The sequence below is a fragment of the Pteronotus mesoamericanus genome, unplaced genomic scaffold, assembly GCF_021234165.1.
Source record: "Pteronotus mesoamericanus isolate MK-2021 breed Mesoamerican mustached bat unplaced genomic scaffold, CSHL_Meso_final contig_657, whole genome shotgun sequence".
Classification (NCBI taxonomy): domain Eukaryota; kingdom Metazoa; phylum Chordata; class Mammalia; order Chiroptera; family Mormoopidae; genus Pteronotus; species Pteronotus mesoamericanus.
In genome coordinates, this window is record NW_026555229.1 from 16,070,048 (window position 1) to 16,087,388 (window position 17,341).

The 17,341-nt window shown below is 46.0% G+C and overlaps 1 protein-coding gene across 1 annotated transcript in view; it reads right to left on the reverse strand.

Moving 5' to 3' along the window:
• Nucleotides 1-2,636, reverse strand: part of GFRA1 (GDNF family receptor alpha 1) — a 186,802-nt gene extending 184,166 nt beyond the window's left edge. Inside the window, exons 1-3 of the mRNA XM_054581229.1 lie at nt 2,434-2,636; nt 1,337-1,630; nt 65-148 (exon numbers count right to left, since the gene is read on the reverse strand). Of these exons, the coding sequence (XP_054437204.1) occupies nt 65-148; nt 1,337-1,630; nt 2,434-2,551 (496 nt within the window). The 5' untranslated portion in view covers nt 2,552-2,636. The remainder of the gene's footprint in view (nt 1-64; nt 149-1,336; nt 1,631-2,433) is intronic.
• Between the last annotated feature and the right edge of the window lie 14,705 nt (nt 2,637-17,341).

Here is a 17,341-nt window from a genome sequence, read left to right on the forward strand (position 1 = left end):
AGAATGCAAGCCAACGCATTTCAAGCAGGCAAGAGCCCCAGAGTGGAAGTATAAATCTGCTTACCTGGTATGAAGGGGACCACCCGGAATATATCAGACAATCTGCTGTTAACTGGTTCATATGGGGAATCTTCAAGCAGATCATTTCCTGCAAACAGAAGAAAGATTGGGCTCAGAGAAGGAACACAGACATATTTCAGGCAGTTTTTGTTACCGAAAGTGAATTCTAATTATGTTATGATTGGGTAGCAAAAAGATGCTGAAACTTTCAAAGACTTCAAAATGCCTCTATCTGGCGAAGGTTGTTTTCCTTTGCTCGGCCTTTGTTGTCCTTGCTCTCCCCAGAGTGCCATGAAAACACTGGAGAACAACCCAGCTCGATCTTGCCAGAAAACTCTCCTACTTTTGCAAAGGAATGAAATCAGAGAGAAAGAAACTACTGCTATCACATGCCCAGCTTGCCTTCAGGAGCCAACTGGAGAAAGATGACTCCAACGAAGCCCCCATTCCTTTCTTCCCAAAACATGGTATGTGGTCAGGAAGCAGGCACCCTGGCTGTCTTTGAAACAGGTTTTCATGAGAGGTTCTGGCGGAAGTGGCTCCTGATAGGCCAATTCTATTCATTACAAATTTTTGGTGTGAGTCTCCGGGGACAGTGAGTGCACTGGGTGCTTGTGTTAGATTTACAAGCAAGAGCTGCATCTGTCTCACAAGGACCAAAAAACTGCCATGGGACTGGGTGATTGTGACAAGTGGACCTTTCTTCTCCGAGCCTCTTCTGTGTTAACCAAGGCTGAACCACACCAGCTGGTTCAAGACTCAGTTAATCTAACATGACAAATGGTTTTTCCCACAGCAGCCTTTGATCAGGTTTGAGGGGCACAAAGATAGAATAGATTCTACTGGGCCTTTAATGCTTAATTCTTTATCTCATGTCAGAATGGATGGAAGGACAGAATAAAGGGAGAAACTCCAGGCAGGACGCAGTGCAAGTCTTTGTATTATTATTCTGCCGGGCCTGCTCTCCTTACAGAGAAGGTGCCAGTCCTCGGGTGGCCTTTAATGGGTTCCCACTCCATGCTCTGACCAGGTTTCAAAGAGGTCAGCAGGGTCCGGGGGTGTTCCCCTCACCCCCTTGTGGGTTTTCCAACAACCAGGCCCAACAATGCAGCTGGGGAGGCAGCAAACACCAGCTGCTGCTGTCCCTGGGGGCCAATGAAAGGTCCTCATTCTGCAGCTGGGGAGAAGTGAGTGGAGGATGAGGTCAGCCAGCCCGGGGGCGAGGGCCCCGCCTGCCTAGGGAGCGGGAGAGGGAGCGAGGACAGTGGGCGCGTACCCTGCAGGCTCTGGTACATGCTCCAGTAGATGCGCAGGCAGTTCTTCTCCTTCTTCATACCCCGCTTGCAGCGGCAGTTGTAGAGTGACTTCTGTTTGAGGGCCTCCATGGCGCTGCGGCACTCGTCCTTGGCCTCCAGGCCGGACGTCAGGCTGAAGTTGGTCTCCTTGCCCGCCACGCACTGCCTCAGCGTGCGGTACTTGGTGCTGCAGCTCTGCTCCTTCAGGCACTGGTCGCTGGCTTTCACGCAGTCCAGGCGGTCCCCGCCACTCACCTCCGCCGACAGGAGCACGTCTGCGGGGGAAAGGGAGGGAGCGTGAGTGCGGCTGGGCAGGGGCCAGCTGCTCCTACCCCCGGGAAGGGCGCGTGCTTGTCTAGGCTCCTGGGGCGACCTGTGCAGGGAGCGCCCCCCACATCCACACACACACATTACATCCGCGATTCCATTTCCCGCCCTGGGACCTCCTGCCGCCACGGTCTCCCCCACCCCCAAGCCCCTGAGGTGTACGGACTTGTCCGGGTTTCCCACCGAGCTAGCGCTGCGCACCGTGCCTGCCAACCGCGCAGCCCCAGGCCAGACCTGCCAGAGCCCCGGGCTCCAGCATCCCGCTCGGCCCGGCCCTGAAGCCCGGGGACTTGCAGAAGAGGAGAGCGGCGGCGGGCCGGCCACTGGGCGCACGCGGGGCGAGCCCTGGTCCGCGGCCCGCCCGGTGGGGAGCATCGGGGTGGCTACTCGGGGAAAAGTTTTCCCTTCCAAGTTTGTCTTCTGGCCCAATGCTCACCCACACCCCACCTGCCCGCCGCACCTCCGCCAGCTCCCCGGGACTCGCTCGGGGTGCCAGGTCCCCAGGATGGAGGAGGGCTCGCACTCCTTTATTTCCACAGGTTAGGTCATTAAAAACCACAGGAAATAAAAGCCAAGCACGAAGGCTGCAGTCAAGCGCGCATCGACACCGCTTCCCCAGCCTGAGGTGCTAAGGATTCATGATCCCCTTCCCTAAAACGAAACTTCTCCCTCCCACACCCACCGCACCGCGCCGCGAGGACTCCTCGAAAAGACTCCGCGGATAAGAAACCGAGCGGCAGCCTCGACTTACCCAGAAGAGGCAGCGCGAAGTAGAGAGTCGCTAGGAACATGGTGCCGGCGCGCAGTTGGTCCCCACCCCCCAAAAAAACCCCGAGCCGCTGCTGGGTCTGGCCGAGGGAACTCAGCATGCAGCGATCCCTGGACGGCCGCGCTGCTCTGGCCGCCCAAAGTTCAGCTCCATCCAGTACGAAAGGAAACTCCGGTGTCCGTCTGCCGCCACAGCCGCGGGCGACTCAGCTCCAGGCAGGCGGCTAGCGCAAGAGCGGGAGGCGGTTCCGCTTTTAGGGGTTCAGGTCCGACCCAACCTGGAAGGGAGAGCGGGCTTTGAAATGAGAGCCCAGAGGGCTGGAGCCTCCCCTGCCCCTCTGCCCTCCTCCGCTCCCTCCTTGGAGTACTTTCCAGAGCCCGGGCGAGGGCCCACCCCTAGCCGAGTCTGGGCGCGGGGCGGGGGCACGGGGTGTGCGTGTGCCTATATTCCGCGGAGCCGCCTGCACCCACAGAGGGGGCTGGAGAGGTCAGACGCGGGCGCCCAAAGTCCAAGGGGGTGTCTATCTTGTCCAACCCAAGAGGCTGAACGCAAGCAAATAAATAAATAACGTTACTTTCCAAGCGCTGAGAGCGGAGCCGGCGGCTGCCTGGAGTGGAAGCACTCAGCGGCGGCGGCGGCTCTCTCGCCAGCCCTGGCGCGGAAAGAGCCCCTTCTCCCGGGAAGTTCGCCGCCCCCTTCTTGCGCCAGCTCGCTGGCTCAGCGGCCAGTCCTCCCCACCCAAACCACCAATCGCTGCCCCCCATCACCGTATCCCCTCCTCCCCGGCTCGCTTTCTTTCACAGGCAGCCGGGCGAGGGGGAACAGACGTCCCAGCTCGAGCTGAAACCCGGCTGATGCGCCCCTACCCTCCGCGCGTCGTCGGCTCCCTCCCCAACGTCCTCGCTGCTCACACACAAGCCCAGCGCCCCGGACTCGGGCGCTTCAGTGCCACCAGCCTGGGCAAGCGCACCGCCCTGCAGCCCCCGAGCGCCAGGGCAGGTGCAGCCTCGAGCGAGTCCCCGGTCCCCGAAGTTAAGGGGCGCTCGCAAGAGGGGAAGAGGTGTGTGGGGAAGCAGCAATAGGTTCCCAAATCTACAGGATGAGAAAACTCTCTCCAAATGCCACCAACCTGGACTCAACCGACCGTGTCCAGCTGCAACGAGGAACCAGTTTGTTTATTTATTTATTTTAGGGGGTGTCCCCGCCCCCTCCTTCCCTTTCCTGGCTCATTTGTCTGCGCGAGGAAGAAAGATGCGGTAATCTTGGAGAGCTTGGCGGATCTAGTTGGGCCAGGACGGTTTCCGAGCAGAGCCCCCTAGGGCTCAGAGGCTGGTTAGGGATGTGAGTGGTTCCTGGGAGCTGAGCGGAAGATAGATGGTTCGGAGACCAGGAGCCCCTGGGCCTGCGGCTGCCCTCTCCGAACCGCAGCACGTTGCCAGCCCCCTCGGATACTCGCCGGTCAGGAATGCCGCAGATGAACACGCTCGCGTGCGGCGAGACGGGCCCGGGGCAGACCCAGCACGCGCTCACAGGACACGCAGAGCTACGCAGCCGGCCGCGAGCGCTCGCTAGCTCTCTTTCTCTCTCGACACAAAAGGGCACCAGGCACCAGGACTCTTAAGCCCTACCGCAATCAACCCAGACCTTTCTTCCGGATACAAAGTTTTTTCTCCACGTCACTCGCGGCTGTGACTCAAGACTTGGCGCGTTAAAGACACACTCAGACCCAGACCCTCCGAGCTGAGATTGCTGGTTGCGCCCACTCACTCCTCCACGCCAACGCACACACATACTCACACATGCACACACAGTCTCTACCTCCGTCCTAGAGCTTGAACGTGGAGACAAAAGCGGAACCCAGTGCATTTAAACCGCGCCAGACCTGGCTTTGGGTATTATAGATAAGCGGACTTCCATTTTGGCTGTTTCGAGAGTAAATTTTAAAATAACAAATTTAAAAGCTCAACATATACATAATCCTTCACCTCAATCCCTAGGACCTCTCGTTCTCAGCCGAGCGGCTGACCACCCCCCTAGCCCGCCCTGAACACTAGCTCCCCTCCGGGCACGCCCATGGGCGCCAGGACTACGAGGTCTACACTGGGTCTAGACAAGAGTCTGGAGAGCAGCATGCAGTGGTGAATGGCAGGCATGCCGCTCAGGGCTTGTATTTGGGATCCTTGCTGATGTCCAAGTTCATATCTCTGGGAAAGCGAGTTTGAATCAAGTCTGGGTGAGCGCAGCTGTCAAATCTGCAAACCCATCACACCAGACAATGGGCTGCAGAGGAAAGGGGGGCGGGGGGGGAGAAGAAGAAGAACCGCTCATTTTGATCGAGGAGGGTTAATTGAAAAGGGCATGGGCTTTGGTTGAAGTTTGAGGCCGGGGTGTGAGGGCGGGGAGGAAAGGAGGAGGAAAGAGGAGGGGTTCATAGTTCTCCATTCAACTACGTATCAGCCAGGCGCGCCCCTCAGCTGCAGAAGCGGCTCCGAGGCGTGCAGTGCATTGTTTGGAATGTGTCTGCGCCTCGGTGCGCGCCCCAAACCCCGGGGACACCCGAGGAGCTGCGCTCTTGTGCACGTGTTCCTCGGAGGCCATTGATTCCCTCATCAAGCAACCCCCTCCACACACACACACACACACACACACACACACACACACACACCCGCACCGCGCACGGATTTTTCTTTCAGTGTATCAGTTTACACTTGGTTGTTGAGTAAACAAAGCAAACATATGCCACATTTTCTCGACAGATGGTTCAAACCAAGGGCTACTTAAGTTCTCTTTCTCTATCAGTGCTAACAGTGTAAATTACAGGGTGGACTAAGCAGAAATGTAATTAAATCTTTCAATCAATTTCTTCACCTTAAATAAGTTTATTCCCAAATTTTCACATACAAACCAGAGAAATCCTAGGGAGGTGGTTTTAGTGAAAGAAGTGCCAAGGTAAGAGTTTATCTGAAAACTATTTCTTCATGGACAACCAAAACATAAATCCTTCTTTCATCGTTCTATTTTATACGTGAAGGTGAGTGCCTCCCTTAGGAAAATTAGCAATTGGAATTCCAATTTTTAATGGATAGACTAGTGTCTGTCATCACTGAACACATGATTTAATGAAACAAGATTGCATTTAAGGACATCATCGACATCTTTTGTAAGTGTTCTTTGTTTAGAAATGACTCTATGCTACCACAATATTCCACAGGCATCTTTTAAATCAAAATTAAACACGGTGGGGGGAAGGGTGGAATAAAAGTTTTCCAAATATAAAATTTGAGACTTCTCTTAAAATATTTACCATTCACACAAACTAGTCCTCATTAAGTTCTTACTGATGATGAAAACGGAGTTTTATTTTTTTTGAAATTTTTAAAAATAAACCATCAGCCACTCTAACAGTGTTGTCCAATACAATAGTCACCAGCCACAGGGCTATTTCAATGAAAATTAATTCAAATTAAAGAAAAGAGAAATGCAGCTCCTCAGTAGCACTCATTACGTTTCAAGTGCTCAGCCGCCACATGTGGCTAGTGGCTTCCATATTGCACAGCACTGCTATAGAATATTTCCATCATCGCAGGAGATTTCTATCTTCCGAGAGCTGCATACAAAAAAAAAAAAAAATGGCCCATACTCTATCTTAAGACTCCTTATAGTAGGAGCTAATAAAAAAAAAAAAATCACTGCTTTCCAACTATGTCTGCTATCTTTTAATGGTGGAAGAAACATATAGCTGAAAGGCCTTGGAATATGGCAGATAAAAGTGTGGTGTGACTTGCTGTATTAATATGATCTCTGTTTCCTTGGAGCTTATCTGTTCCCATGTGCACAGGATTGATCTCAGGATAAAAGGTGACGCTGAAATATCAAATATTATTAATAATTATAAAAACCCATGCCATCTTCTGTGACATGTTTTCTTGGTAGGAAATTGGTTTTAATGCTTCAAAGTTAGGTTCAACCCATCCGCGAACATGTGAAGGGAGTGGTTTTCTTATACTTCTTGATGTAAGCGCATTTTCATAAGTTAACGGATGAGTCATGGCGAGGGCGGCAGTTTTACACCGTGCAATATTTTGTTTCCTACTCTCATTGCCTTGGCCCTACAGACTAGAATGTAAAATACATTCATTTTGTAAAATTATATGGCTCAAAAATCACTCAGGTTTCTTTAACTCAAACTAGTTCATCAAAGTATTTGATGCTCCACAGTGTGACAAACTTACCTCTGTAGCTACACAAAACCGCCCACTATTACCTAAGAGTGCCGAACTTTTTTTTCCGCTGCTCCTCCTTCTTTGATCATGCCGTTCCATCTGCCTAATATGCGCTTCATCCTGATATTTGAAGATCCGGCTGAGCTCTAATGAGCCACTAAGGACAGCAAAAACTCCTTGTTGGAAGGAATAGCTCTCTCTGTATTGGACTCTCATGGCCCTGCTAGCATCTTCACTACAGCTGTGTCACACTGCATTGCCGCTACTTGCCACATCTGTCCCTTCAACTGGAATGTGAGTTCCTTGAAGGCAGGAAATGTTCTATTCTGTTTTCTTTTTCTGCATCCTTAGCATTTAGACTGACGACTGATAGAACAGTCACCCCGATAAATGTATACTGATTGCCTGAATAATGAGCAATGATGTTTCTCACTTTCCCCTGACAGAATAATTCTGCTGAAAGGTTTACATAAAATCTCTTTGCTGTATGAACAATACTAAATATAAGTACCTCATGCAATTACTGGTATTGCTGTTCCAACAGTACTATCAAATATGTATTATTCCTCTGGGGGTTTGACATGTACTTTTTTTAAACAAACCCATTATTGTAATAGAATGCTCTTTTTCTGGTTCACTTTAATAGTAACACATGACATATTTCATTTCTGGGAAATGATAGCTTGCGTTAGGTCATATTTTAAGGCATAAAGCCAGAGGCAGAGTAACATTCCCACCTAAGGTTCTCTAGTCATCTAGAAACGCGCCTCTCTCTAGGAGAGAAAGGATTTAGAAGGGCCAGATTACAACTACCCTGGAGCCTTTGTCCTCAAAGGCAAATTTTTTAAAACCCAATTTGACTCAAGAGTGTTAAAAATTCTTTTATAAACATAAAAGACCTGGTGCAATCTTTTAGGAAAATAAGAAAATGGTAGACCATCCAACCCTGCGATGCAAACATGAGGGTCTGTACACTGACACAGACCTCACGTCCCCATGCTGCACTCAAAACATTTGCCTTTTGGCTACACAGGAAGGGCCGGCTGCTCTCAGATTGCAGAGTCCCTGTCCGAGATGACTATATTAAGACGTGTCTTTGGAACATTACTTGCAAATGGCAGCTCCTTATTGGCTGTCAAGGTGCCTGACCCCAAGGAACCTATCTTAGGAAACCTCTCTTCTTCCCTAGTTTTCAAGTAATTCTCATTTCTTAGTACTCAGAAGCCAGTGCAAGGATTTTAATGCATTTGTGAAAGACTATTGCATTTTGTGAGCGTTAAAGTCATTTGTACTTTGGCCTTATGCCACAAAATGCATTCAAGGTGTGTAGCCCTGATGAAATAAAGTGCCTGTCATGTCTTATTGCTTGGATATATAGCAAGAGACACCCCATCTTCATGGGACTTCCAAGGCTTTCTTGGCAATTGCCAAAGGTGCTGGATTAAAAGCCCTGTACATTTCAGTCCTCTTTATCCAGAAAGGATGGGGAACGGCCGCACTAAGGAAACACCTTTCCCCTCCAACACTCTCCTAATAAGCCCTGAACCCTGTTCCAGAGGGACTGCTTCTTCATAAGGCAAAAGGGAAGCTTAATCCCCAGCTTTGTCCAGTAATTAGCCTTTCTCTCTCTCTGGAGGCAGCAAACACAGATGCCAATCCGGATGAGCTTTGGGACAGAGAATGAAAACAAGATGGAAAACACTGACTCATTTCTTCAGAAGCCTCTTAGCAGCCTTTAAGACAGTAAGATCCTCTGACTCCTATGGATGCTCAGTAGGAATGAAGTGGTGGGATTGGGCTTTTCCCAGCAGTGATCAAGTAGAGAAGCAGCCAAGGCAACCGAAGACATGGGAGCAGGCAGGTCAGAAGCGCTGGCTGCCGCGAGGCGAGGCTCTGTAATGCAGCGTGGCCTTGCAGTGCCGCCTACCCTGGTGTTTTTCAGTCAATGCCATGGAAATGCACTCTTTACCTAAATCCAAATCTCTGGAAGTGCTGGAGTATGAGCCCACCAACACAATTAGCTCGTGGTTTATGATCACGTCTCCGCCAGAATGAATTAGGCAACCGGTTCTTGTAGCACAAAGGATCTGGGGGTCTGTTTCAAAGCATGTATGGTGACATCATTTAAAAGTCATTTCAAACTCATCCAAGGCTGTTGCTCTGAAAACAAATGCGGTGTCATGTTCATAGAGTTGTTGGGTTTATTTCCCCCTGTCAAAAACCTGACAAAAGTCAGTTGAAACTGTCAAGGGAAAAACATCACACAATATGAGGTTTTCTTCAAATCTAAAGTGTAGATGAAATGACAAATCTCTTATATAGATTACGCTAGCACAAAAGTGAATTAGAGTAGCCTAGGAGATACGCTATTATTATGAATATATGAGGTTGTCCTTGACACAGTTCATAAATTTGAGGCCATGGCAAAGATTTAAAATGAGATCAATTTGGTTTTGATCTGAATCACCTGTTAAGCTTAAAATACCAGAGGATCAATAGGATGGATATTTGCGTGAGTGGTTGTTTCTATACACAGTCATATTAAGAGATAAAAAAGAATTTCTCCTTTTCCCATTGCTAGAGTATCTCTCAGTAAAAAGTCCTTCTAGCCTTCGATATTTTGTCTCAAGTGTCAATAGAGATTTAGTTATATTCTCTAAGTTTTCACTGACTGCTTGATTTATTCATGAACAGGTTGCTTTGGTTGATTTATTTATTTTTTTGCACCTACCCAGTAGCTAGGACTGTGATGTGCAATGCAAAGAATGAGGTCAATGATTTTGCCTAAGGTCAGACTGCATGTTCCCTTCCCATTGGTAGAATTACCCCCTGAATTTTTCTCTCATATTTCTGTAGTAGTACCTTTCAAACTGCAGACAATGCTCCATTTGTTAGTCATAAACAACATTCATTTTATAAGATATGGAAATTCAGTACGCAAAGTATTTTTTAAGTTTAATTTCTATATGTGTATACAGACTGTATTGGATTGTCATATACAATGTCTTTCTTATTGTGAGTCATGTAAAGGCTTCGAAAAACACTGCTTTGTAATAATAATACTTGATTTTTATTTAGACATCTGGCCACCCAGAATAAAGACTAAACTTCCCAGCTCCCATTGAAGCCAGTTGTGGCCATGTGGCCAGGATCTGATGAAATAAGATATCACAGAAATGATGTGAAGATTCTCTGATGGGACCCCTAATTCTATACTTTGCCTGTATCCTCCATCCTACTGCTTGGTGTGGTGCCGTTGACCAGACAGGTGAGAATAATAACTAGAGATGGCAGGGTGGCAAGATAGGAGGAACCTGAGTCCCAAGATCACCTCCTGGAGCAAAGCTGTCTGCCCACCTTGGACCTTCTACTTTCACACTATCATGTGAGAGACAAATGACTTGCCTTATTTAAGCCACTGTTACATTGGGTCTTTGATACATGCAGCTGATCTTGTAGAACCAGTATATCCAATTTCTAATGAAATACAAAAAGAAAGGAAAATAAATTCAATTTAACAATTATTTACTGAGACTCTATGATGCACCAGCCCCTCTGCTAGGTCACTGTGGGAAATATAGAAGGATGTTGGCTCTGAAAGAAAGTATAATCTCATTGATGAATGGTATAACTGATATAATCAAATAATATTGTAAGGAAGTACAAGATGGATTGTCGGCATGAGTGGAAATAAAAATAACACTCTACAGAGTCAAAAAGAGATAGGTAGAAAGGTAGAAAATGAATGGATCCGTGGACTTGAGAGAAAGGGAAAAGAAAAAGTAATGGAGTAGCAGGAATGTTCCCAAGATATTTTCAACTACTCTGAAGATCCGGAATGAAATTAAAGACATCCAAAATAGAAATGGTATGTCCCTTTATCCCAGTCTTTCCCCATTGCGGTTCTGAATAACAGTCAACCAAGGCCATCAGCAGGGGTCCTGCTATGGCAAAGGGCCTCATCTACAGACTTGCTCCTCTCCAGACACAAACTCATTCCCATTTGTTAAAAGCCCTTATTTTATTACCACCATGATAGACCAGGGGCTGTAGGCTCCTTGGTTAGAACCTCATGCTGAACAGAATGCTATCGTTGTGGGAAGTTCTTCTGGATTTGGTGACAATGGCCTCCTTTTTGGGGTGACAACCATCTTACCCAATTGTTGCCCCTGTCCAATTCTACAAGATTTTGATGAAGCTTCTAATATTACTTTAGGTAATGTGCCCTGCCAATGATGTGGATATTCTGGAATTCTGTTTTCTGCATACCAATCCAAAGCCATTTAACACTCTGGCCTCCCCACTTGGAAGGTGCATGGCTTGGAGATGACTTGCTGGCAAGGCAGGGGCATGTGAAAAGGGAAAGTGTTTTTTCAGCAGACCTTCCACAGAGGTATGTGTTAATTAAGTTAATTGTGCCATCAGCGATGCAAACAATGACAGTAACTGCTCCCCTAATGGGGCTGGGTTATTGCCACCATTTATTTAACATGCAGGTTTTCTTAAATGCAATCACTTTCCCTTATTTTTTAAGTGAGTGTGCGTGCACACTCGCACACACACTCTCAATTTATAGCTTACAACCTCTTCCATATGAGTTCAATTACATGATTTGATTCTTATACTTACTCTGTGATGAAGGAGAGAAGTTATTTTCTCCATTGAGCAAGTGAGGAAACTGAAGCTCAGAGCTGTCTAGTGACTTGCCAAGGCCACCCACTTTCTTAATCAAGGAACCAAGGAGCCAAGTTCCAAGTCTAGTGTTCCTTCCCATATACCACTCTGTCTATTCAAGGTTCATGATATTCTGAAGGGCAAAAATCAAATTTTTATATTTTATATCCCCTTGCACATGGGCTTGACAAGTTGTAAATATTAATTTATCTTTTAAAATGATTGATGAATCTTCTAATTGCCCCATTTATGAAGGTAGTAACCGCATATGGATTGATCAAGACCAAACACAATCTGGATAAGTATAAATCTGGATAATATGGAGAGCCACCCCAGGCCCCATCCCCTACATATCTCCTCAAAATATTAGGGGACAGTTAGCTTAACCTGAGTTATTCTCACTATAATTACTATGAAAACTAAGAAATGGTAAAGAATGTCAAGTCAACGCAGCCTTTCCATGAAAAAACCTAGACTCTTATTAAATGCTACCAATTCTGCAGCGAGTGGAATGCCCATTCAGGAGTAACAGGACAGTTCCCTGCCCTAGCAAGATGATTTCCTGCCTTGCTGATTGGTGTCTGCGGGCCCATTTTTTAAGCATTGACATAATTAGTGTCCCTTGTCAAAACATCAACATCCTTGGGAGAGTTAACTCAGAAGCGTTTTTAATCAATTGCACTTTAGCATGATGGAGCTTGTGGTTCCTTGATTGGAAAAACAAAGGGCTTCTTGAATCCCTGACACACTGTCCCTAAAGTAGATGAGCATCATGGTCTCCAAAAGAGTCTCACTTCTGGAAACTGGTCAGGCATGGGGCTTCTATGCAGGAGAGAACCACAGCATGCCTGACAGTACCCAAACACCTGAGTGTAAAGCTTCTAAAACAAAAAAGTATGATAAATTCTCACTTTTACCTCATGCTAAGCAAGTGATAAAAGCAGAGATAGAAGGTTCCTTCACCAGATGGCTAAGACTGCATGCCATCTTTGAAAGGCTTCTTAGAAGAGACCTCTTAAACAGTTGGACAGGAGAAATCTGAATTCGTCAACAAGTGAGTCCACTCAGCATGAGATGTAGAGAATGTTCAGAGAAGCTAATTTGCACTTAAATTCACTATTCCCTGTTAGTGTAAACACATATCAGCAAAATCTGATGAGTTTTAGAAAACACACCTTTGGAACTGCGCGGAAGTGAGTTAACACAGCAGGCCTGAAACTGTTATGCTTGGAAAGGTCCGCTTACAAGGCTGGCTCTGGCTGGAGTCTGGGAACTTGGATTTTAGGAGGTTCCCATCATTTCCTAATAAGAATGGCTCACTGCGCCTAAACGATTTGTGAAAGCAATATGGTTTATGTTAAACACTTTCCTCCTGGGAATCTAGAATTTTGGTTCATGCTACAAAGAGGGTGCCTCTATGACCAGCCCCCAGTAGAGAGTTTCTGTAGTAGATAACATTTCACAAGTTGTCACAACTCCTTGGGGGGCGGGGGGAAATTAAGCAGGTCCTGTGTGGCTCTTCCGGGGAGGGAACTATTGCGAGCTCACACCTGGTTGCCTCTGGACTTTGTACCATGTGCCTTTGCCCTTTCTGATCTTGCTTTGTTTCCTTTCACAGTCTTGAATCAAGACTATGAATACAACTAGATGCTGAGTCCTGCATTGAATATGGGTGTGGTCTTGGGCACCTCCAACACAGAAATGTGCTAAACGTAACTCCTGAAATGAACAGACAGCAGTATGACATTGTAGAGTTATGTTGGATGGGTCAAGGCAGGAGTGGCTTCCTGAACATGAGACGCGTTGCAGTCACATAGAGCCCCAGGCCTAAAAGGGTTCTGGGCTTGGTTTAATGTCCTGTCATTATTTTGAAATTCTGGATCCTTTATAAACAAAAGATCTGGAATTTTCATTTTGCATTGGGCCCTGCAAATAATAAAAATGGTCCCATGTCAAGGTGATCCTCAGAGACTAAAGAACAGGACACCTTGTCACCCTAAAGGCTATTCTCTCACCACTGGTGGTTTTTCAGTCATCTTCCCACAGGGTCTAAAATTCTACCAATTATAGATTCACTTTCTGGCGGAGAATGTGCCAGCAATGTTAAATGGTTGTCTGTTACCACGTCGGGTAGACTTGTTTATTCATTCACTCATTGCATGGCCTCCTCCTTAACCCTTAGTGAAGTTCGAAGTCTGAGGTCAGCCTTTCCCAAAACGCATCCTTCAGAATACTGATCCCCTTGGAATGCATTGGGTAAGAAAAGTCTTCTTGTTAAATCTTTGAGATACTCTATCCCTCAGTGCACATTAGCATATTAAAACCTCTGAAACTCTTGCACTGCAATAAGCTGTCTGTTTAACTGTATAATAATTTCCTAGGGTTCCCATAACACAGTGCCACAAACTGGATGAGTTCAACAACAGAAATGTGTTGTCTCATGGTTCTGGCGTCTAAAAGTCCAAGTCAGTTTTTTGCAGGATTGTTTTTTTCTGAGACTGTGAGGGAGACTCTGTTCCACACCTCTGTCCTTCTTGTAACGGTTTGCTGGCCATCATTGGCGTTCCTGGGCTGGTAGATACATCACTCCAATCTCCACCTTCATGTTCACCTGGCCTTCTGTGTGTGTGTGTGTGTGTGTGTGTGTGTGTGTGTGTCTCCAAATCTCCCCTTTTTATAAGAACTAATCAGATCGGATTAGGATCCTTCCTATTGACCTCATTTGAACCTGATTACGTCACACAGACCTTATTTTCAAATAAAAGCATATTCTGAGGCACTGGGGATTAGGACTCCAATGTAGGAGTTTAGGGGGAGAAGATTCATTTTTTTCCCCCAACTTATTTGACCACCTGAAAACCTAAATCCTGTTAACATGCCCTGGAGCCAGCGTTTCCTGGCAGAGATTGAGCGGCACTCTCTTCCCTAAAGAGAGGAAGGGCTGTGAGGCTGGGGGCAGGCGCCAGTGGCGGGGGGGGGGGGGGCGAGCCGAGGAGGGTCAACCCTGCAGCTGTTTGCCGAGGGAAAGAGGAAAGGCGGGAGGCAGGGAGACCGGGGAGGTTACTTCCAAGTTTAGGGGGTGATGAAAAAGAAGCCTGCATGCCTGCAGCAGCAGTGGCGAGGGAGGAGAGAGCCACTCAAAGGTAACACAAAATAAAAGAGATACGCATTCATCTTCATATTCATGTATATGTGCACGTGTATAAACAAATATGTATTCATGCATAAACACACACGCACCTATGAATATGTACTCCCATGTATAAACATACATTTGTTTCTATCTACATGACGGATTTCACAGGACGTGTTTTGAGTCTTTGCATTGTCCCACCTGGCTCGTGCCTCTCAGAGGAGAAGCTCACAGAGGACTGGACTGGGAGCTGCATCAGGCCGGGAGGGTCCTGTTTTGACCCTATTAGTGGCCCTGATTGTGCCATTAATTCTAAGGGACAGATGGGGTAACAGGGTCCCGCGTGAACTACCCCAGCCTCATCTTGCATCCCCCGCCCCCGCCCCTTTCCTAAGCACTAGACATAGTGACCTTGCTGTTCTACCTCAGAGCGTTGCTCTTGCTGGTCCTTTAACCTGGCTGTTAACTTAATCCCTGAATGTTTTATCTGGTTGAAGGTCTTGGCCCATAGGACACTTCTGGGACGGCTTCTTGGGAAGCCACCGTTCCCTGGCATTCTTTCATCAGGTTGGTAATGCCCTGTTTAATATTTCTCTTTTCCTCTGGACCCTAAGCTCCGTGAGGGCAGGGAGCGGGCTTGCAATGTTTTCTGGCTGTACCCCAGGACCTAGCACAGGAGTTGGGTGAATGAATGATTTACAATATAAAAAAGATTTGAATCGATGGAATAAAGGAATGATAAAAATAGATGAGGGACTAGACGAATCGATAGTTTACAAGTCAGTTTGGAACCCTCCCTTACCAAAACGACTTTTAAATATGAGACCAAAGTCAAATCTTATAGGGTTTAATATTAATTTAATCTTATCCAAAGAAACTTCCTCTTTTTTAGGGGAAAAAAGGGGGTTACCAAGATTTATTTTAAAAACTTTGTAGACATTAAATCACTTTTATATAGAAAAGGAAAAAAAAAAACCCTAGATGAATGCATTTGAGTACAAATGGCCAGAAACATGTGGATTGAATTTCCCTTAAACTCCCTTGGGTTTGCAAATTGGAAAGAGGGTCTGGAATAAAATGCATTTTTTTACTTTTCTGAAATCATGTATTTGGGAGCAGCGATGTTTGAGATATTCAGAAAACTGAAAATATGTGTGGGTGCTTGTTTAAGTACTGTTATTTCCAGTCGTACAGTAAAGTGGCTGATAAGAAAGAGGAAGTGGGCATTTAGCATCTGAAAAGAACCAATTCAAAAAAATTTTTTTTCTGTCTAGCTTTCATAGGAAAGAAACCTCCCTCAGCCTCACCCCACCCCCACCACAATCAATATTTTTAGGGATGAAGGCAGAAGGAGGAAAGAGTTTATTCAGGCTTTTGTATGAGACTGAGCTGTGGAAACAGGATGAAGATTTTGCTAAATCTGTCCATTAAGTGCCTCTAAGTGCTTTTAAAACATGACCTAGAGCAGAATGGAGGCCACAAGAAAGAGAAACTGGAAATTAAGGCTAAATTATTACATTTAAGTGTCTTGATAGTGAAAATGTCAGGAAAAAACAGCAGGAATGATGAGCAGATAAAACTTCGAATGCTCCACTTAAATCTTTTGTTGAGCATCCCTAAAAGCTGAAAAGTTGCCTTGGTTCTAAAATGGTCAAATTACATAATTTTTGTGGATTGAGCATTCATTTTTTTACCTATCAGGATCAATATATACTTCTTTTTGAGATGTCCTAGATAAGAATTGAGTTAAAATATAACAACCTAAATGCTTAAGATGATTACTAGGCATTTCAACAATTTATCCGTCAGTAGAAATTTACTTTCTAATTTAGATAACTTGAAGAATACTTTCAACATAAAATCAACAAGCTTCATGACATATAGAAAAAAAATTAATGTAAGAAAAAAATAAGTGAAAAAAATTTTTGACAAAGAATATTAGTAATTTGGCATATGAAGTAAATAATGTTGAGATGACATTAATTTATTGATATTTCAAGATGACAGCCAAGAGTCATCCATCCATTTTTAAATTTCAAACAGTTACAGCAAATCTATTTGTGTCTGAAAGGTGGACTGCTAGAGCCCTCTAGCTGTTGGAAATAATTCTGTTCCCCAGAATTAATTCTGCACAGGCAGTAAGTAGTTCACCAAGAAACCTACTGGAAAACCATTAGATAAAAACGTACAACGTGACCTTCCACTATCGTCTTACCATTTGAGTTGGCAGTAATGTCAACACTGTAGTGAGCATCCATGGACACCTGTTCTGGCCCCCCACGCCACGGACCTTCTCGACAGGTCAATTATAATGACACCATCACCACCCTTTCCCCAGTTGTTTTGATTGGTTTGAAATAGATAGTCTCCCAAACACAGAAATAAAGTTCACCGGCTTCCTTTTCAGGAGAAGGAGGGTCTGTCCTGGAGTCCTGGGATACCCTGTGCCCCGGCACGAATCGGGGATACATACACATCCCCCATGGACAAATGTGTTTTATGTGCTTTGTACAGAACTTTAAAAACCTTTCAATAACTAGGTGACTTTTAAAAATTGGGAAAATTCAGATGAAAATCCATATGTTCATCTTCATCAAGATGAAGATGAAAAATCAAGAGATCTGGTAGCTCTCAGCCTGGGGACCCATATGGTACCAACAGGCAAGGGCTAGGTAGTGGTAACCAGCTTCATTTGGAATATAAGTTCAGTTCACCAAAGTTCCCACGACTTCCTGCTGGATAATATAAAACCAGCAGGCTGAGTGCAATTACTTTACCTGCTTAAAATCCATAGGCATCCAAGTCTAAACTCCTGGCCCCAACCCTGAATAGCTATATTCTCTCCCCTCCTCCTAAAAAT